Source organism: Elephas maximus, chromosome 2 (assembly GCF_024166365.1).
Source record: "Elephas maximus indicus isolate mEleMax1 chromosome 2, mEleMax1 primary haplotype, whole genome shotgun sequence".
NCBI classification, from domain to species: domain Eukaryota; kingdom Metazoa; phylum Chordata; class Mammalia; order Proboscidea; family Elephantidae; genus Elephas; species Elephas maximus.
In genome coordinates this window covers 171018627-171041370 of record NC_064820.1, presented here as the reverse complement: position 1 = coordinate 171041370, position 22744 = coordinate 171018627, and the positions used below count along the sequence as shown (strand labels likewise).

Genomic DNA, 22744 nt, shown 5'->3' with positions numbered 1-22744 from the left:
TTTCCACTTTCTGGCTATTGCGAATAGTGCTGCAGTGAACATTGGTGTACATAAGTTATTGCTGGTTTCAGGTCCCTTGGGTTTGTGCTCTTTTTTTATCACCACTTTAATAAGCTGTGTCTTATTCCTCCCATGCCATGACCAGACTACCCCTCCCACTCAACACTGAGTTCAACTCTCCATCTTAACATTTCTCCTCACATGTAAGAGTTTGTCCTCAACTATGGCAAAGATAAATTCCCCATTTTGATCCAAGTTTGGAAGGTTATCTGTTTAAGGCTCAGTCACCAGCAGGCCAAAGCACCTTGGTTGTGAACCACTGGCCCATGCTGCTTTTATCCCAAATCTTATAGTGAAATGCCTTTAGCTCTTTGTATATGTGAGCATCCCAGTCAAAATCCTAGATCTGCGCTTATACCTGACTTCTTACAACCCCACATCTTCTGTGCCAACATAAAGGGCTAGAAATGGTCCTGAGCAAAGTGGAGGGTGTCAGACGTTCAGTCTGTCTAAAGGATTTTCACTAATTAACAAGCTGATCCAACATGTAAGAGTAGCTCCAGGAAATAAACTCTTTTCCTAGTAAGGCCCAATGATCAGCAGGGACTGTGAGGTGGAGAGGCAATTCCATGTACACAGTTGCTCATTAAAAACCTACAATGTGTGACAAGCCAACTTGGGGAAAATGGGGGCAAGCATTTGAGGATAAACAAGATGCTTCGATATCACTGAAGTCAGATGACCATGCTCCAGAGCTAACGATTGATATTTATAAAAGACCAACCTTTATGCCAGTGTTTAAAAAAAAAATCTTTATTTTACAAAATTAAAAACATAAATAATATTTACAAGCATCTTAAATACCAGCTTATAATACTTGACATTTTTTATTAATCATTTCAAATTGGGTTTCCTGTAAGTTTTTAAAATGTAAGACTATTCATCCACTTCAGTGAGTTACCAGTTTTAATTTCTATCACTCTAAAGGGATTTTTGGTTTTTTTATTTGTCCATACTGTAGTCATCCAAAAAATAGTGTACTTTTTAAATGACTAGCTTAAAAAAAAAAAAAAAAGGTCCTGAGCTTCCTCCCCAGTTGTGGGATACTACTCCAAGAGAACTCTATCAACAAAAATCAAATTCCTTTACTGCCCTGTTAACTTGTAACTACTAGAATTTTTTAAAGACTCACATTTCTGGTACTCACAATAATCATCTCACCAGCATCAAGTTTGCTGAAAGGAAAAGTAGGGAAAACAGAGAGGAGAGGTGAGAGAACACAGATGACCACCTGAAATCACATTACTGAAAATACAACAGATTTATGACCCATAAATCTGGTCTAATTCATTTCCTTCAGGATCAAATCCAGGATATTTTATTATATGAAAACTTAAAATGATTTCAGATGGTACACACGTGACAGATCTCTGTGGCACAATGGAACACAGACTTCAAGACACCTAAGTGGTAACTTGATACCCATTATGAAGTTTCTCATGAGGAGTGGAGTAGAATGTCTGCTTTCAAGAAAAGTTTTCATTATCTGGTCTTCAAATTTCAGCACTGAGCAATTCATTAGTACAGGTACATAAAGCAAGACCACCAAAGTGTGAGGAAAGTAGATGTCCTCAAGAGGGTCAAAAAATTTAAAAAGAAAGGAAAGGAAGACAACATTTATAACCCACTTCACAAGAACACCATTTTGTTCCATTTTCCCTGGAAGCCCTCAGCTCAGCTGAGAATCATAGCAAAAAGTCTTCACCCTCAGAGATTAGTAACAAATTTAAAAGAAAAAGAATGACAACAGGTAAGAGTTATATACATTTTACTAATTTGTTTCTGACTTGTCCTAGATATTTAAAAAGGTGTCAAAGGAACCATGGATGCTGGTGGCAGGAGGCAACTGGAGAAGAGAGGCTTGGGGATGAGGAATAGGAAACACTTGTTTACAAATTCAGAGTAAATGCCCCTCTTCTAGATCTAAAATAAAGACGTCATTTGTCTTCGGTAAAACGGAAGTCTTTCTGCTCGACACAGATGGTAGGTACAGCTTGCTCAAAAGAAGCACTTTCTCTCAGGGAAGGAGGCAAGTATGCAGAGACCAGTCAGCACGGTCAGCACCACTCTGGGGCAGGCCCCCGCCCCGGCAGAGCTCCGCCGCCATCACTGCTGCATGTTGTTGATGATGGCCAGGATGCTCATCTTCTCCTGGGCAGAGTCAACATCCTCATTCTGCTTCTGGGCCACGCCCGTGCCGAGACCATAGAGCCGCCCACAGTACTTGGCATCATCAATACTGTCCTCAAAAAATAACTGCAGAAAAGGACAGAGAACTCAAGGTGAAAATCATGCCGAGATTCAAAATCTAAACACCACCACATCAGCACCTCTCAGCTCTCTTAAATCCCCGGAAATCTAGCAAACCAGAAACTGGGACAGAAAGGCCCCCGACTTTTCCTACACATAGTCTTTTCACACTCTCTTCTCTAAATACAAACTTTCCTTGTTGAACAGACGTATCCTTCCAGGAGTTCTTTCACTGCTGCTATTCAGTACAACTGGCCCATCTCTGGAGCCCTGGTGGCGCAGTGATTAAGAGCTCAGCTGCTAATCAAAAGGTCGGCAGTTTGAATCCACCAGCTGCTCCCTGGAAACCCTATGGAGCAGTTCCACTGTGTCCTACAGGGTTGCTCGGAGTCGGAATCGACTCGATGGCAACGGGTTTTTTGTTTGTTTGGCCCATCTCCGCCACCCTTCTCTTTAACAGGCAGTTGCAATGGCTAAGAGCTCGGGCTCTGGACTCAGACTAACTCATTGTGTGATGTTTACAGATTCACTTCAACTCTTTTTAAGTCCCACCTATAAAATAGGGTTGGTATTCTAATAGAGTTGTGATGAGGACACTAAGCACTTACAGCAGGGCATCTCAACCTCAGCACTACCAGGCTGGGTAATTCTTTGTTGCAGGGGGCTGTCCAGTGTACTGTAGGATGTTTAGCATCATCCCTGGCCAACAGCACCCCCCCAGTAATGAAAACCAAAAATGCTTCCAGATATTGCCAATGTCTCCTCAGGACGCAAAATTGCCCCCAGTTGAGAGCCAGTGACTTCGATCATTGCCCCATACATAGTAATGATAGCAGCTGGCTGTAGTTTATGATTAAGAGTAAGAGAAAAGCTATTCCCTTTCCCACGTTCCTGGCTCTGAAAAGGAGCTCCACCTTTATACATATCAGTTAATTTTTCGAAGCAGCTTCTCACTCCCTCTACCTCTTTCTTCAACTACATTTTTAAACCCTGAGTGGGTGAGTAAGGAAACTAAAAGGAAATTCAGTCCTTTCACTAATATAAAAACCAAAGCAAACCAGTTTCCTTCGAGTCAATTCCAACTCATAGCGACCCTATTAACAAATGTGTTCATACTACAGATATCAGAAGAAAAGCAAGTAACTGAAAGCAATTAGAGCCCCTTTGAACACTGAGTATATTCCAAACTTGAGCATCCTAAGTAGCATGCTTTTGCCTCTCAAACTACATTTAACATGTTAGATCTCCATAAAAGGAATAACAGAAAGAGCTTTCGAAGTGACCGTCAACTTCCAACAGAAAGCATGCATTTTCAACAAACCTCAGCCCACAGAGATTGCCCCTGCAGCCTTCGCAAGTTACCACAGATAGGCCCTGGGCTCCGACAGAGCTTACCTCTTTCATCCTGAAGAACGCCATCCCCGTCAGCAGTGAGTCCGAGCCTGCCTGGTGCTGCCTTCCAATTCTCTGCAAATCTAACTGATCTGCAACTTCCTGAAGACCTCCCTGGAGGACAAGGGGAAACAAAGGAATATTACAAACTCGGCATTCCTCTACCAGAGTCACCCAAGTCCACTCTTTAGCATGCTTCTTTTGATGGCACGGAGTGGAAACAGGCCATTTACTTAACACCCAGCAGCATCCACTTTCTAGCCCTGAGCTCTTTTCTTCTCTCCAAATATTAAATTGTTATAGTCCACATTTTGTTCCTTTCTTTTCTATATCATTAGTTTTGCCAGACCTCTATCCTCTGAAGTCCAAACTGCTGTAAAACAAGGTTGAGAAAATAGTAAATACCAGTTTAGATGGCAAACCTCATATGTCAACAATTATTAGGGTAATGGATTCTTAACTTCTACAATTAAGAACTCTTTTGAGAATCCGGTACACTGAAAATCCCACCTCTAACAAATTGCCCCCTATTTCACTAGGTTCACGGGCCTCAGGTGAAGAATGCCTGCCTTAGCATGAAGGCTGCAGAGGGCTGCCACACAAATCCCCGGGCCAATCAGCTCCCTGTTACATCCTGTCTAGCACAGTGTTGGCAGCTAGCAGGCACTCAAAAAATGCATGCTGAACAAATAGTGATAAAGCAAAATGACAAGTTTTGTTTTGTTTTTTCCTCTCCTTTTTTATGTTACTGGTATTAGGAATAATATTATATACCTTAAGATTTTTGCAACTCTTCATCAGGTATTTCACATCATAAATAGATGGGAAGAAAAGGTTCAGAATATGAAAGAATTCATGTTCCTCTTCAGGCAAACGAGAATCCGTAAGGAGCTTTACCATGTAGCCAAAGTCGTAGCCACTACGAGGAGAGAATTAGGCACTGAGGTTGAAAAGCAGCAGCCATCGGGCTACAGCACTCAACAACTCTGTCTCCAAACTTACAATACTGCCTCATGTTATGGATTCTTGCAGTCTTACCTTCCAAAGTAGTTTACCCTATTGAAATCTGAAGTTTCTGTTAAATAACAGACTCATATGAGAGATATCAAAGAGAACTCAAGGGTTTTCAAATGTAAGTTTTGTTCATCAAAAACTCAAAAATATTGAAAAAGTAAATTAACATCTCCTGTGAGGAATCTGGAGCCCTGGCAGCACAGTGGTTAAGAGCTCGGCTGCTAACCAAAAGGTTGACAGTTTGAATCCACCAGCCGCTCCTTGGAAACTCTATGGGGCAGTTCTACTCTGTCCTACAGGGTCGCTATGAGTCGGAATTGACTCAACGGCAACAGGTTTGGTTTTTTGGTTTATGGGGAATCTGGAAGGCTCCAGGACAGCCATCTAAAAGGCAGGAAAAAGAGGGCCAATTCTGCCATCGTCCCAACCCTCCACCTTTTCACAGGGATATACACCCCGGTGGCCAATCACAGACCCTGATACTGTGTGAAACAAATCAGTATGAGTGCCAAAACATGAGCAACAGTTAACCACTTCAACTTAATAACTGCTACTGATCAAAAGAACAGAGCCAACTGGACCACAAAAAATGCAAGGAATTCAATCCCCTGCTCTCGTGAGACCCACAGCAGTAGAGAGGGTACACATTCTCTGGGACTGACCTGTGAAATGAAAGCCATTTGACGTTGTCACAGAGAACCACCCCCGATGTCATAAGCAGCTCTGCAAAGTGCAATGTGTCAATCCCTTCCTCTTCATGTTTCTGGAACTGTAGTCCTGAGTTAGCAAGGAGATCTATGGAATCCTGGGAGTACATGTCCTCTCTAAAAAACAGGGTATTCACTCATTAGCCGGTAGATAATGTAAGAGAAGTAGCAGACAACAATGTTACCATCACCTTACCAACCAAATCAACAATAAAAAAGTTATTCCTGAGCTATCAAATGCCCTTAATGTCCAGTTAAACAAAGCAGTATTTAAGAACCGAGCCTAATAAATACACTCATACCTCCGACAATCAGCACAAGTCTCCCCAAAATCTCCCTCTTGAAAAATTACATCATTTGCCCACTATAGGAAAGGTTTCAGATTCAACTGCCCTTCATTAGCACCCGCTCTAAACCTTATTTCTATTATGACAGGTATAATGACCTTGTTTTACAGATAAGGAAACAATTACAGGAGGTGAAATAACTGACCCAAATTACCCAGCTAGGAAATGGCAAAACTGCAAATCAACAAACTTTGATCTACTAACTACAACTGGGGACTTGCCTTTTTTTTTTTTTTAAAGGGGGCTTTAAAACCAAAAACCCACTGCCTTTGAGTCAATTCCAACTCATTGCGATCTGACAGGACAGAATAGAACTGCCCCATAGGGTTTCCAAGGCTGTAATCTTTATAGAAGCAAGCTGCCACATCTCCCATGGAGCAGCTGGTAGGTTCGAACCACCAACCTTTTGGTTAGCAGCCCAGTGCTTAACCACTGAGCCACCTGGGCTCTTAGGCAGCTTTATTGAGACATAATTCACAAACAATTCGCCCTTTTAAAGTGTATAATTAAATGATTTTTAGTATATTCAGAGCGGTGCAACCATTACCACAGTCAATTTTAGAACGCTTTCATCATCCCAAAAAGAAACCCGATACCCATGAAGCAATCATTCCAGTGTCCCGCAACCCCCACCTCCTCCTGCTCTAGACAACCACTAATCTACTTTTTCTCTCCATGGATTTGCCTATTCTGGACATTTAATATAAATGGAATTACACAATATTTGCTGTTTTGTGACTGGCATCTTTCATTTAACATAATTTTATCCATGTTGTACCATTTATCAGTACTTCATTCCTTTTTATTCCTCAAGAAGATTCTCTTGTATGGACAAACCACATTTACCCATTTTTCAGTTCACAGGCATCTGAACTGTGTCCACTTTTTGGTTATTTTATAAACAATGCTATTATGAACATTCATGTATAAATTTTTGTGTGGAGATACTGCTTTCATTTCTCTTGGGTATATGCCTAAGAGTAGAAATGCCAAGTTATATGGTAGCTCTATGCTTGACATTTGGAGGAACTACGGAATTATTTTCCAAAGTAGCTGCACCATTTTACATTCCCACCAGCAATGGACAAGGGCTCCGATTCTCTACATTCTTGCTAACATTCATTTTCTCTTTCTTTTTGTTTTTTCTTCTAAATTAAGGCCATCCTGGTTAATGTGAAGTGATACCTCACTGTGGTTTTGATAGGCATTTCCCTGATGACCAGTGATGTTGAACGTCTTTTCATGTGTTTATTGGCCATTTGTGTATCTTCTTTACCTTTTGCCCATTTTTAACTGGGTTATTTGTCTTTTAAATGTTGAGCTGTAAAGTGTTCTTAAAGGGAGACTTTAATTCCTGAGGTTCCCTATTCTATCCTCTGCCTGACTGCTCCATCCAACCCCTACCTGGGTCAGTGGAAATAAAACTTACAATTAATCAAATCAATCAGAAATCATAGTCTGTACATAAGTACAGATCTAAAAATAGCTGAGAAGTGTCTCAGACACTTACGTAAGATTGAATTTGAAGTTGAACTGCCAAGTGTTGATTCCAGAAGGATATTCTCCCTTCTCATTCGTAAAAGTAAGGCCCAGCTGGATAATTTTTAAAAGGTCAACATTGCACCGAAGAAGTTGATATTGGTAATCTATAGAACTCCGAAATTCACCAATTGGTCGCACCACAACACCTGGAAATTCTGTGTCCTAGAAAATGAGAAAGTCTTTCATCATAAGGTTTCACAGAGCAATAGATGCTGAACTGATAATTCATAAACAAAATTTTTACCTCAATTTATAAAAGTTATGTGACAAGCCCCCAAGCTTGGGCACAAAATCTATCTTAAAATACTGATCTCGCTGATATCTACTGAAGGAGCACTAGAATCAAGAAGCTTGGCACAACTTGGAGATCCTAAGCAGGATGTGAATAGAAGCAGTTTGAATAACTATAGTTGGATATACAAACAATTATGAACATTCTAAGTTGAGAACAACATATGAATAAAAATACAAGTATATGAAAGTAAAACAGTAATTCAGAAAAAAACATAAATAGCCTAGTTTAGCTTGAGTAAAAGGACTGGAACAAGATCGCAAAAAAAACCCAAACAACACCTGTTGCCATCGAATCGATTCCAACTCACAGCAACCCTACAGGGCAAAGTAGAACTGCCCCATATTCCAAAGAGCTCCTGGCGGATTTGAACTGCCAACCTTTTGGTTAGCAGCCATAGCCCTTAACCACTACGCCACCAGGGTTCCATGAAACAACATCATAGAAAGCTCTAAATACCAAGCTAAGGACTTCATTCTATAACCTCTATCGCAGGAGTCACAAACTCTAGGCAGCTAAGGTGAAGGAGTAAATCAGGCTGTATATGAAGATGGTAACAAGTAACGGGGACGGGAGCAAGCTAGGGCACATGCCTCATCTAAAGGAAGCTCCTGATATCACCATGACATTTATCTCCCCCTCCAGCTACTCGGTACCAGGCGGGAATACGGACCCTATATTGCCAGCTCTTCCATTTTCCCAGAGATGCCAGAAATCTGGAATTTAAATGAGGTCTCTTGATTTTTAAATGCTGCCAACTAAAAAAAAAAATTAACACTATACAGTTACAGTCACCATATCTGTTGGGAAGATGTGCTCTATGGACTAATATAACTCCTGCTTTGAAGACTTCTGAACACTGAGTAACATTACAAAAAATCCAAGCTACTAAAGGTGACACCCTTCTCAAATACACTGGCTACCCTGATGTTTCATAAAAGCAATGCAACCTTCCATCAAGTTTATCGTGACTATAACGTAAATTTCTTTTGAAAATCTCACATTAAACTCATTTCCCAGGCCCACTCCAGAAGGTGAGTCAAAGAGAGCAGCGCCCTTTACCATGGCAATATAACTGTAACTGAGCACTATTTCTCGGATCTTCCTCATCTCTTCTTCCAGATTGCTGGCCCAGACTTCACAGATAACCTGGCTGTTCTCCACAAGTGCTGCAGGCATCCTGAAGAGACCTGAGAAGTCACTTTGCGCTGACTCTGTTAGAGGCCAAGCCAGACAATGGTTGAGCTGATCTGGATGGAAAAACATATATTGAAATCACTTAAGTTTACACACTGGCATAAGACGTCAACAAAACAATATTTTATCATCACTTCATCAGTTTAAGTTAAAACAATAAAACCATTATATTTATTCTCCATTGTTTATGATGGGAAAATGTGCCTTTGTCAAGACACACACACACACACAAACACACACACACAGACAGTTCTTTAACTGAAATTAACTACTTTTGCCTAAGCTGCTCTTTAACACAGAAATGAAACTACTACCCTAACCCAGTTTTTCAGCCTTCTCCAGGCTACACTAAACTAAAACCAAAATAGTCCCCTGTATAAGGACCACAAATATCCCCTTATCTGTGACTTTCACATCACTTTTCAGAGAGACCAAATCTTGGAAATATTTCTAGAAGAATCACGTTAGCCATTTTAAATGTACATGGGATCGCTGAAAGCCTGAAAAAAAACTCTCACATTAAGCTCTCATGCTATGTCCTTACACCCCGTGATTAATACGAGGATGAGGACTCTCCCCACCCCACAAAAAAAAGGAAAATTCTTTTCCCTACAATCCAAAAGGCAAATACAATTAGACACTAACTTAATATAGTGCCTCTTCAGATTTATGCAAATAAATCATGCAGTGAGGGGTTTAAATAGTTAAAAACCAATCTCATTTGCTAATCAGAACTTTTAAAAACCACAATGAAAATTAGAATTTGGCTTATTAATGTCCACTTTTAAACACACAATGTTGTAAAGCAACTGAACAGCAATTCAGCAGTAAGAATGGAGAAGATGGCAGATAAAGATAATTCAACCAGGAACAAAATGATTTATGAGAGGAAACTGAGGAGGGGAAAGTATTCTGCAAGATGAAATTCAATACACTAAGGCCTCAGAGTAATGTTGTTATTATAGCAAACTCAACATGAGCGGATTATTAAAAAAAAAAAGAACTTATCATAGGGTGTTTACCTATAAGACAACCCCACAGCAACGATCCTCAACACAATATGGGAATCCAGTGTATATATTCAGGGGAATATTCCTAGAAACGGCAAAATGAATGTGAGTTGATTTCCAAAGAACAATGCAAGGAAAATCTTTGCTTTTTACCTTGAAGATAGGCACATGTGAAAATGAGCATCTAGAACAAAACAAAACTGGCATCTCATCATTTCTCTAAGAAACTTCTGAGAAACCAATCCATTGGTGTGTCAGCAACCCTTGAAGATTCCATTTTTTTCACAGTATCCTGCACTTCTACAAATGTTTCTCTGAAATTACAGTTAAATCTAAGTGGACTATGTGGTATCTCCCCAACAAATACAGGCGAAATGGATTCTTAAAGGTAGCATCCATTTCTTCTCATTTTTAATACAGCCACGCACCACATAACATCTGTTTGGGCAATGTCCAACTGTATATATACCACCATGGTCCCATAAGGTTATAATACAGTTCAGAAATCCTGACTGGAAAACAGAACGTAGCAGACGTATCTAACATCAGTTAGTCAAATGTATGTCTTAGTATATAGTGTACCTTTCTGTGCATAAACATTAAACACTTCCAGATACACTAAAATACTTTTAACGTTAATACATAATAATAATAGTAATGTTTAGATGCACATCACAAAGCAGCACCCATTTGTTACTATGTACCTCATTTTTAACACAGTAGGCTTTGGTGGGGGGCTGGTTCGTAACTACAGGTTGTACATAACTTAGATATTCATAACCCAGGGACTGCCTTATATAATATGGTGTTTGTACAATGTCCAAATCACATAACATCCTATTTCACAGAACATATCATGGACATTAAGCAACACATGACTGTACTCCAAAGGACCAGTATTGTTCTGTACGCCTGTAACCCACTGCCGTCGAGTAGATTCCGACACATAGCGACCCTACGGGACAGGGTTGAGCTGCCCCACAGATTTTCCAAGGAGTACCCGGTGGATTCTAACCGCCAGCCTTTTGGTTAGCAGCCATAGGTCTTCACCACTATGCCACCAGGGTTTCCATTCTATACACAACGGGCATGAATTAAAGGTAATGAACAAATAAAATCAGAAAAGAACAAGGTCCAGACTGAATGCGAAGTAAATTCCCCTATCTGACCACAATTAAGAAAACGCACAGATCAGAATTCTAGATTCTAAACATGCTGAAGGTGTTTCCCTGCAAAAGGCTTAAAACCATGTCTATGCCCATTAATGTTAAGTCGGTACAAACTTGCTTCCTTATTTCCCTAACTGAAAAAATGCACTTCCTTTTTAGTCTCATGTTAAACATAACCATAAACTACTTGAGGGGAAGTGAGTATCACTCATGGGCTTTTGAGAGATGTTTCCTTAAACACAAAAGCAATAAAAAGCACTTCAGCAAAAAATACTTTTGGCCTCCATATAGCAAAGAGCAAGGTAAAAAAAATTTAGAAGGTATTTACACTAAACTCGTAGATCCAAGCTCCCCAGCAAAAAAGCTTTATAAGACTACTAGGGTTGTGTCAAAAGAACTCAGGAAGCAACTTGAAGATGTTCTCATTGGCCAAAGAAAAGACAATAGGAACATCATTCTGGACAATTTCTATAATATATGGAAACTCCTCAGAGAGCTGTTAATCTCTGAGTACATGATTTACTATGAAAATAAACCTAATTGGTTACTAGTGAAAAATGCTAAACAACTTATTTTTAAAAATGAGTATCTTGACTTTCCTGTATAAATAGTACCACTGAATAATCAAATAGTAGTAGTTAGAGGGAAGGTTTCTCTTCATGGAAGCGTTACAGTTAACAAATGAATACGGAATAGAACTAGATTATCATTATATTGGAACCCCTAACTAATTTATAGATTTGGGCAGTAATCATAATGGCATTTATATTAAATATTCAGAAAGGAAAATCCATAAAGACAAAAAGAAGACTAGTGTGTGGTTGGCCAGGTGTGAGAAGGGGATTAACTGTAAACAGGCACAAGGTATCTAACTGGGGTGATGGAATTGTTCCCAAACTGAATTATGGTGATGGCTGTACAACTCAGTAAATTCAGTCAAAATCACTGAACTGTGCATTAAAATGTGTGAATTCTATAGTATGTAAATTATACCTCAATAAAGTTGTTAAAATAATCATAATGGCTATAATCATCACAAAAAGAGAACCAGATATGTGCTGCCTGACAGAACACACCACACTACCTATTAAAGTGTCTTGCCAAAAAAAAATTTACCTTGAATCTGATCAAGCCTCTAGGTTGAACTACCAATTTACAGAAAGGTGTTAAATGACACCACAGAGATGCAATCAGCAAAATCCAGACTATGAGAATAACCAGTTTTGTCAACAAATAAATTGCAAAAAATAAAAGTCTCTTAGGAGCCATATCAGCTAATCAAAATATGTGGGCCTGGGATGGGAGGGCGAAGGAGGGAAAACCACTAACTAGATAGTAAACACGTATTAACTCCAGTGAAAGGAAAGGCAATGCGCAATAAAGGGGATGTCTGCCCAACATGACAGAGGCAAAAGAAGACAATGGAGGTACCAAAGAGTAAAAAGCAACAACGGTAAATACTATTACGTACACAATCCTGCACTAACAGCAATAACAAACAATAATTTACGAGTGGATACATAGGTAGATATGTAAGCTGAACAGGTGTGGATGGCATATGGGAACACACCCATGAGCATATACAGGTTTGGCAGAGGATATGTCTACATACCTATCTGTACGTGCTGCAAGATATCCATGTATATAGTAGAGCACACAGGGGGCAAAATTATGAAAGCTCCTTAGCCATAACCACACACGCTGAGGGACTGAGTCACTGGGCCTGAGGGCTTAGGACCATAGTCTTGGGGGACACATCTAGGCCAATCGGCATAACATAGTCCATAAAGACATGTCCTACATTCTACCTTGGTAAGTAGCATCTGGGGTCTTTAAAGCTTACGAATGGCCATCTAAGATTCATCTATTGGTCTCATCCCATCTGGAGCAAAGGAGTATGAAGAAAACCAAAGATTCAAGGAGAAAATTAGTCCAAAGGGCTAATGGACTACAGAAACCACAGCCTCCACTAGCCTGAGACCAGAAGAACTAGATGGTGCCCAGCTACCACTATGGACTGCTCTGATCAGGATCACATTACAAGGTCCTGGACGGAAGGGAAGAAAAATGTAGAACAAAATTCAAATTCATAAAAAAGACCAGACTTACTGGTCTGATTGTGACTGGTAGAACCCTCAAGACTATGGCCCTCAGATACCCTTCAAACATGGAACTGAACCCACTCCTGGAGATCAGCTTTCAGCCAAACAGTAGACAGCCCTATAAAGTAAGTAATAACACCTATAAAGAACATGCTCCTCAGAACAACCAATGACACCAGACCAAAAGGGTAGCATTTACGCAAAAAACAAAGTTCAGAAGGCAGGAAGGGGCAGGAAAGATGGGCTAATGCAAATGGGAACCTAGGGAAGAAGCGGACAGAGTGCTTCCACACTGAGGGGACTGCAAGTAATTCATGAAACCAAATGCATATAAATTGTTGAAAGGAAACTTTTTGCTTTGTTAACTTTCATCCAAACCACAATAAACTGTTCAGGGAAAAAAACAAAACATGGGGGCCTTATTTGGATCTTGATTTAAAAAAGCTGTTACCCCTTTCCCAAAAAATGACATTTATGAGACATTCAGAAGTTTAAACAATAACTCGCTGTTTTGGGGGGGCTTGTTTTCTTGTTTTGTTTGTTGTTGTTTGCTTCTTTTTTAATGCTGTGACATACTTTTTTTTTTTTTTTTAAGAGTCTATCTTTTGGAGATAATGTTAAAATATTTACAGGTGATATGAAATGGCAAGTTTGCTTCAAAATAATACTGAAAGAGAAAAATCCTAACAACCTCGCAGAGTGTTACCTTCTACTCCATTTTACACATTAAAAAAAAAACTGAAATTCAGAGACAGTAATTTAAAAAGGCAGTATCAAGACTTACATTTCGCATGCATAAAGAAGCCAGGCAAGTATTAGTGAGTGAAGCAGGCTAAGTAGAAACTATGGTGAACAGCAGAAATGCGGGTCATTGTCTGATCTTCCAATTTTCTAAGGAAAAAGAGAAATCTGACTTTTTATGTGTAATCTGCCAACTTTCAAATGCTGGCGGCTAATTTTTTTAAACAAAAACTGCAGGTCAAAAAAGCGCATTCAGATGCCAAATCTGGCTCATAGGGCACAGTGTGTGGCCTGTTAACAACAACAACAAAAAAAGTCAAAGTCACTCAGTCTTCACATTCTCCAAAGGTCCACCAATATCTGGTATCATCTCTGTTAATCCTCAGGACAACCTTGTCCAGTGTGTTATCTTCCTATTTTACAGATAAGAAAACTGAAATGCAGAGACATTCATTTTAAAAGGCAGTTATCATTTCTATTGTGAGAAGAATTTGCTTTTGAAAAGCTAACCACTGTTTTATGTATCTGACCACAGAGAATACACAAGAAAGATCAATTGAAAAAAAAATAAGTTAAGACATCCTTGCACCAAATCCTGATCTAGGAAGTCTGTGGGGAAATAAACAACGACTTAAAAAAAACCACTGCTGTTGAGTTGGTTTTGACTTATAGCGACCCCATAGGACAGAGGAGAACTGCCCATAGGGTTTCCAAGGAGTGGCTGGTGGATTCCAAGTAGCCAATCTTTTGGTTAGCAGCCGAGCTCTTAAACACTGCACCACCAGGGCTCCAACAACAGCCTGCAAGCCCCTACATGTGATATTACTCAGACATTGAAGAGGAATCATATTACGCACATTTAACTCAGCAAGTCCAATTACTGGATATGTTGGCTAAAAAAGACAGAGAAAATAGCCACTCAAATATGTGTATTTGTACAATAGAGTCTTTAAATGTAACTTAACTATTTTATCTGGGTTTCAACCAAAGAAACAGTAACAAATTTCAAAGCTGAAGGAAACAATGGGCTGGATTTACTGGGAAACAGGATAGCAATCTCCAACTGTGACCTTCCTAAACAATTTTTAAGGATAATTCTGATCACAGGCAACAGTTTGTCTCACAGCCTGACTTTAAAACTTGACTCCCATATAAGCTACAACTTCACTCCATACCAAAGCAATACACAAGCACTGACTGTTACTTCCCAGTACTACTAACTAGGCTGTGCATGAGGGAATGCTGTATACATGCATATGCGTACACAGACACACACACTCACACACACTACCCTACCTACGAATTACTGAAGTTCCTGCCCTGCGCTGACCAGCAGTTCAAATCGGATCAGATCGCCCAGATGACCTACGGTTAAACTTCTCCAAAACAGAGCTTCTTATATACCCAGGAAAGCTCCGCACGCAACTAATGATAAACCCACCCGCAAGCTTTCTCTGCAAGCAATCCAGAGTACCAGGCCTTGCTTCGGTAAAGAATGTCGAGTTTGTTGGGCTTTTCGAGTTTTGTGTAAGTGTGCAAGGAAACTTCCGTATTCTAGCGGACTGAACAAAGGCTTTGCCTTGCTCGGATAATATGGAAAAGGAAGTAGCAGCACGTTACAGGAACGGGCAGCGGCGCGAAAGAGAATCCTCTGTATACACTGCCGCGGTGCCGCCGCAACCCCTCGACCCCCGCCCCCAAACCCAGTGTCTGCAGACACTGCCCCGGACGGAACTGCGGTTCAATTCGTCCTTAAAACCACCCGTGTGGTCCAGGCCTGTGAGCTGGCTCCTTCAGAGCAATGGTTCTGGTTTATATGGCCACCGAACAGCGAAGAAGGATTGTGGGACCACAAGAACTAAGAGGCGAGTTAGAAGGGGGAGGCCCGTAAGATTCCAAACTCAAGTCCTCTCCCCAACTCAGTCCCCCGTGATCACTCTCTTCCCCTTCAAGATCATCCTACCACTTCAAGCCACACACATCCATTCCCTCCTCCTTTCCTTCTTCTTAACGTCCCCTGCCCCCCCTCCTTTTTTTTCCCCCAGTAAAGCAAAGATAGTTAAAATACAGGCCTCAGGACCAGACAGGCCTAAATTCGAATCCACACCAGGCTACCTACTTAGCTGTGGCCTTGCTTAAGTTATTTAACCTCTCTCGTGCCTCAGTTTTCCTATCTTGTAAAATGGGCTTAACAACAGTATATACGTCGGAGGACTGCTGTAGAAGTTAAATAGAATGAACCAGATAAGGTGCTTAGTAAAGTCCTGGCATATATCACTAGATTATTATCATAGTTGTGGCTGTTGTTACTGTTATTACTATTGTTCCGTGGCCTCCTTCTCTCCTTTTACACTCGGCCCCTCACACGCATCCCCACCCCCTTCCTCCCACAGGTCCCCGATTGCCTCCCACACTCTCTCATCTTCTCACGCTCCTCTCTTGGGTAAGCGCGGGGCTGCTTACCCTGAAGTGCAGGGCCCGCGAAACGCGGTCTAGCAGGCTGGCGGGCAGACACCCCGACGGCGGCGATCCCTGACCCGGAGCTCTCCTCCCTCTGCCCCGGATCTGCTCCTAGAACCGAGTGGGCCGGTGAGATGGGGACCCTCGTGCCCAGAGCGGCCTTACGCACCGCCCACCAAACAATCCAGCCGCACCACTCTACCCACCCGCTCCTCCCGACTCGCCTGCTCCTTTTGCGTCACTCCAGACGCGAGCGCGCCTGATCATGCGCGCTCCTCCCCCTTTGCGCGCTCCGGCATTCCGTGAGTGTTCACCCAGCCCGAGCTCGCGGGTAACAGCGCGCAGGCGCAAAACCAAAAGGGCGCCGCGAAATAGGTGGGGCGGAGCGGCCTCGGAGGACGCATGCGGAAGGCGGTCTTCCCTAGGCCTACGCGCTATTAGATGCGCTGGCTCAATGTAATCTTCATCTTATTCCTCCATCTCGGTTCTCCTTCCGCGCACCCAAGGAAGGGGCGTGGTCTGGAACTAGTCCTTGTGGGCGTGGCCTAGAGACCAAAAGTCGAGGGAAAGGCGTGGTTCGTCCGACCAAGTCCTCCAAATTAAGCGCCCACCCCTCCTTTCCTTGAAGGACCGTTAAAATCGTTGATAGGGGAGGGATTTGGGGGAAGGTTGATGGGGGGGTAGATCCTGACCGGAAAGGTTCTAATGCGGCCCCCTGGATCCCGCACAAAACATCTACCTCACGGGTTCCTTTCTGACAACAGTTTGGGGTGGGGCGGTACCCTCAGACCAAGTCTGGGTGACGTCTTCCAAGGCGCACATCCCCTTCTCCCCACATCACAGAGCCTGGCGAGGAGCCTTACCATAGCAACCGGGCTGCCAAGGCCTGCTTGAGTTACAAAGACACCGTCTCCCCGGGGGAAGCTCCCGCCGAGCGCTGGTGTCGCCCGAGCCTTCAGGAAGCTCCAAGACCTGCTGACCCTAAGCCGGCTCGCCACATTTTAGTTGCGGGAGCAGTGGGGCCCAGGCCTAGCCTAGGTGGTCTGTCAGGTCCCTTCCAGCCACTGGCTTCTCTGTTAATCCTGTTTGGAAAAAGCGTTTTGCCAACGCCTGTCATTGGCAGCATGTGACTAAGCTCCGATGCACCACTGCCTCCTGTTCTCTAACAATGGAAAAGAGGACAAAGCCTGGACTTCCTTCACACAGCTGTGCAGTTGGCACAGCCCTCGTAGTCACTGATAGGAAGTACAGAGGGCCCAGAGACACCGTTCATAAAGTTAGGCTCCTAGGTGCTTTTATGTAGAAAGGGCTCTTGGTAAGTGTATAGCAAATCTACCACCAAGTAATGGGGCCTGGAAGAGCCCTGGTGGCACAGTGGTTAAGCGCTCGCCGGCAGGTCCGTAATTCTAACTCACAAGCAGCTCCGCAGGAGAAAGATGTGGCAGTCAGCTTCTGGGAAGATTTCCAGCTTTGGAAACGCTATGGGGCAATTCTACTGTGCTCTATAGGGTCGCTATGAGTCGTAATCCACTGGATGGCAATGAGTCTGCTTTGGTTTGGAATGGGCCACGAGGCTTTCCCACTGTTAAATTTGTACTTTTAAACGTTGCTCTCAAAGAAAAAAAAAAAATTTTTTTTAAAGGGACGCTCCAAAATCCTACTTCCATTTCCTAGGCCGGATGCACGGCAGGCCGTAAGGGACAATTTCAGACTGGATTTCTAAAAGGCTTCAGTTCTCCAGGGAGGTGAACCTCTAACCCTAGCCTCCAGGGAAGACCATCAAATACACCTTCTGAACTGCACTCCTCAAAGTTTCCTCTTCTCCCTCCACGAATGTGGTCTCCTTAACTATAAAACAGGATACAAATGACTGTCTCACAAGATTGTTGTGAAGATTAAACAGTTAATAAATGGAAAATATCCACACCAAGGAACAGATAAGAGCATTCAATAAACGTCTCTGACCTGTCTTAGTTTGTTATCCCTGAGACATTCAGTGTTTATTATCTCCCCTGCCAGAATGACCCTCCATCATTCTGCTTAAGAATACTACTACAGTGGAGAAGGCAGGCAAAATACTGCTTTCCTCCAGTCAGTTCTGTGGGTTTCTGATTTCCTTTCACCCACTCCTAATTAGACTCAGGAGAGGGTAGCCATAGTCAAGCAGACGCTAGTCACATGAAGAGCAGCCTCCACAATTCTTTCTTGGAATTTTGTTTTTCTTCCTGCAGCATAGGGCATGTTGTGCACTGAAACAATCAAAGAGGAAACACACCATCCCCAACCCCTCCGCCACCCCCAAAACTAAGCATTCATTTCTCAAGTTACTGAAGATAAATAGAAAACAAGCACACAGATGGTTTGTATTTCAGGAGGTGTAAGGGTTTGAAGTTTTAAACAAAGGATTTTATCCTGTACTCATACTGTTGCAAAATTAGAACAATGATGTAAATCACTGATACTCAGTGGGAGGTAGTCCCCAAACCAACTAGGGAGTAGTTGGAAAAGAATATATCCCATATTATAACTGTATATTTGGAAAAAAAAAAATACCGTTTTTGAACTACAAATCATAGAAAGTAAAGCTTGATACCCATGCCTTTTATTGTACCTCTCAGCTGGCAGGATGTAGGTTTAAAAAGATTGTGACACACTGGTTGTAAATGGGTCGCCTTAAGAACCAAACCTTTGCGGTCGAGTTGATTCCAACTCATAGCGACCCCCGTAGGGTCTCCAGGGAGCAGCTGGTGGATTGGAACTGTTGACCTTTTGGTTAGCAGACTGTTAACAAGTGTGCCACAGGGCTTCCCTTAAGAACCAGATAAAGTAATACCCTTTGCCAGCCAAGCCTATTGGTTATTCCCAATTCTATGTAACAGGATGCATTTCCTAAAGTATAATACGTATTGTTCTTAGTTGCTGTTGAGTCGATTCCGATTCAGGGGGACCTGATGTGTGCATAGTAGAACTGCCCCATAGGGTTTTCAAGGCTGTGAGCTTTCAGAAGCAGATTGCCAGGCCTGTCTCCTGAGGCACCTCTAAGTAGGTTCAAACCTCCAATCTTTCAGCTAGTAGTTGGGGACTTAGCCATTTGTTCCACTCAGGTATAGGAAGACACAATCTAAAAGTGCATATCTGAATTTGAAATATCTTAAAAATGGAGAGGAAGGTAAATGTCTCCAGGATAGTATAACTATACCTCATCCCCTTGTGTTGCAGAGGTCTGGCATTGTTTACTGGGTACGGGTTCATTTTGAAATCTCTGAAGAGGATTAGGATTCCTGGAAAATTGTATTTGCTGTACCAGCTTGAGAACAACTACCTTCAAATGGAGGGCAGGCAGGATCCAAGTCTCAAAAACCCTTATGTCCCTTAGAGTGCTGACACATCTAGAGGCCTGTGGATTGATTCCATTTTTTTTTTTAATTCCCGCCTCCCCACCCCCGCCCCCCCCCCCCCCGCCCCGAGACATAGCCAAGTTCTGCTATTTGGTATAAAGTTTTTGTTTTGTTTTGTTTTTATCAGATTTCACATTAATCTTTACACTCAACTGCAGAATGAACCCAGCTCACTTTTTCCTCAGGGTAGCTCCTTTCTAAGTGTGTTGTCTCGGTTTTTCCTACATAATGGAAAAACCTTCTTCTGGCTCTAGGAAATTATCAACAGATCATCAAACTTCCTCTGAATATAGAGCAAGGGTCATTTTTCATGACTGTTTGAGTATTATTTTGCTCTTTTGTTTACAACCAGAAAAACTTTCTGATCTCTGATGACTTTGGGTTTCTAAAGAGTTTTCAGAGTTCTTTTTTAAAATTTGGAAATAGATATCAAATCTGTTTTATTTGTATCTCATTCTATTTTCCCTCGCAGAGTTTACTAAAGTCACAGCATTTCAAAACATACTGGTACAAATCAGAGACCTTTAATATTCCAAAGCCAAAGAGGTCTATAAAGACATTCTAACCAATACATTTCTCTAACTTCACAGAAAGGAATTAAATAACTTGTTCAAGGTCACTCAGCCCCCAGAGATGGGACCAAGATTGGACTTTTCTGATTCTAGTCCAGTATGGAATTATGTGTTCAACCACTCAGTGTTCGTTTATGGTCCCTTTGCTATGGTCCTGGCCCCATGCCAACAATGGGGATACACTGGCGAATGAAAGAGACTTGGTTCCTGGCCTTGTGGAGCTTAATATTTGGTGGCAGAGACTGACAGGAAAACAAGCAATCAAACAAGAAATAGAGGGATAATGAGAAATTGTGATAGCTATCATGAAGGAAACTAATGGGGCAAAGTGACAGAAAATAACTGAATTGGGAGAAGATAGGGAGAAAATCAGATGGGATGGGAGGGCGAAGAAGGCGGCATTTAGGTGGAGATGAGAAGGACAAAAAGGACTCAGGGGTATGTATATAGAGAGAGACAGAGAAACATGATGACTTGGTGTCAGTACATTTCAGGCAGAGGAAGAAAAAAAAAGTGAGCTTTCCATGTTAGAATTTGTGAAAGGAGACCAGGGCGGCTGCAGAGAGATGGACCAAGGGTCGAGTGGCCCAAGATGAGGCTGGAGAGGAAAGCAGAGGCCAAGTGAGGCCAGGGCTGGAAGGTTTTAAGACTGTACACTGAATTGTACATGTAGAAAAGGTAGAATTGGTGTATGTTTTGCTGTGTATATTCTAAAAAAAAGTGCAGTGGGAAACCCAGGAGGATTTTACTCAGAGGAATGACATCATATGATTTATGTTTTTAAAAAGATTTTTTTACTTTGACTGCTGTGAACATAGACCAGGGGAAAGGCAGAGACATTTTAATTTTAATTACACTAAATTTGACAAAGGGAGAAAGCTAGCATCTCCCAGGCATGGTAAGTATGCTGGCTAAGGAAATGTCAGATAATACTGATTAAGAGCTCAACTGCTAACTAAAAGGTCTGCAGTTGAAATTCACCAGCCACTCCTTAGAAACCCTATGGGGCAGTTCTACTCTGTCCTATGGGGTCACTATGAGTTGGAATTGACTCAGTGGCAATAAGTTAATACTGATTGAGCAAAAGCCCAAGGAAAAAATACTTTCCTGAGGAGTCCAAAGAATGTTGCCACTAAATTCTTTTGATTATTATTGTGAAAATATTCAAGGCTGCTAACTAAACACTCCTCAGTCTTTAAAATAAGAAAGTTGATCTCTGCCTCTACAGAGCTAAACAGATGGAAATATAGACCAGTGGAAAGACAGCATATAAGCACATTAATATAGATGAGTAAACTTATCTTTTGGGACTCACTGGTTGGTTCTGAAGTGCTCTGCCTCTCTTTCTGTGTGTTACTCCAGATATCAAAAAAAAAAAAAAAAAAAAAACTCTGTGTGATTTTTTAAAATATGGTCAGCATTGAAAATCTTCTTTTGAACTTCTTTAAAATTCTAGGAGCAATGGAACCTAAAGGCCTCAGAATTTCCTCTCAATATTCCAACCAGATGTGTGTGTTTTTGGGGTAAGGGAAGGGGATGTATTAGAGAGACATTGGTAAATATTATAAATTTCAACTCCAGATTAATTGGACCTTAGAACTGGGAGGGGCCTCGGGGATTCATCAACCCACACACTCCTTTTCCAGAGGAGGAAACAAACTCTGGCGGAAGTCACACAGCTGGTAGGTGGCAGTACTCATTGTGCAGACCCACTTTCTACTAGCAAAAGGCTCCCAGAGTCTCTCCTCAGGAGCACTTTCTTTATTAAAGGAGATCAGCCAGAAGGGTTCTATCTTACACAGTCTTGAGGTTCCAAGTAAGCTGAAATCTCCCAAGGATAAGATGGAGAGAAAGCCCAGGAGGACTGGAGAGGGATTCTCATTTGTGCAAGCTCTTCTCTGTAAGGCTTGCCAAGCAACCAAAATATTTACTCAGGACCTACTATGTGCCAAGTTATTAGTGCCATGCAATTACATAAAGTTCCTACATAAAATGATTACAGAAAAATTGCCTGCTTCTCTAGGGAGTGTTGACCACATATGCCAAAAAAAAAAATGGTCACAAGGAAAAGAACTGGAGGCAGAATAGCAGACAGGAAAAGGAAGGAAATTCAGAATGGGAGGATCAGCACCAGCAAAGACATGGAGGTGGAGATAATAGAAAATAGAAAAAAAGTTTCTACATGTTGTAAGTGACCAATGAATGTTTGTATATGACAGTGATACTGGGAGTATTAGGAAGTAGTGAGACATAATGTTGTCTAAGGCATGGATTGAATTATGTCCCCCTAAAATGTGTATCAACTTGGCTAGGCCATGATTCCCAGTATTATGTCCACCATTTTGTCATCCGATGTGATTTCCTTATGTGTTATAAATCCCACCTCTATGATGTCAATGGGAAACCCTGGTGGCGTAGTGGTTAAGTGCTACGGCTGCTAATCAAAAGGTCAGCAGTTTGAGTCCGCCAGGCACTCCTTGGAAACTCTACG

General features: G+C 41.8%; 1 protein-coding gene across 4 annotated transcripts; it reads right to left on the bottom strand.

Annotated features, from left to right (window-relative positions):
• Positions 1-1059: 1059 nt before the first annotated feature.
• CNOT8 (CCR4-NOT transcription complex subunit 8) lies at positions 1060-16465 on the bottom strand. Of its 4 annotated transcripts, XM_049874182.1 has the most exons (9): positions 16287-16465; positions 13867-13973; positions 9824-9896; positions 8667-8854; positions 7281-7474; positions 5379-5540; positions 4477-4621; positions 3706-3816; positions 1060-2316 (listed from the first exon to the last, which is right to left on the bottom strand). In XM_049874182.1, exons 4-9 carry the CDS (start codon positions 8781-8783, stop codon positions 2167-2169), a joined length of 879 nt encoding a protein of 292 aa, XP_049730139.1. In that variant the 5' UTR covers positions 8784-8854; positions 9824-9896; positions 13867-13973; positions 16287-16465; the 3' UTR covers positions 1060-2166. The 4 variants fall into 4 exon arrangements, with proteins under 4 accessions (XP_049730139.1, XP_049730137.1, XP_049730140.1 ...); XM_049874180.1 differs by lacking the exon at positions 9824-9896; XM_049874183.1 differs by lacking the exon at positions 13867-13973.
• Positions 16466-22744: the final 6279 nt, after the last annotated feature.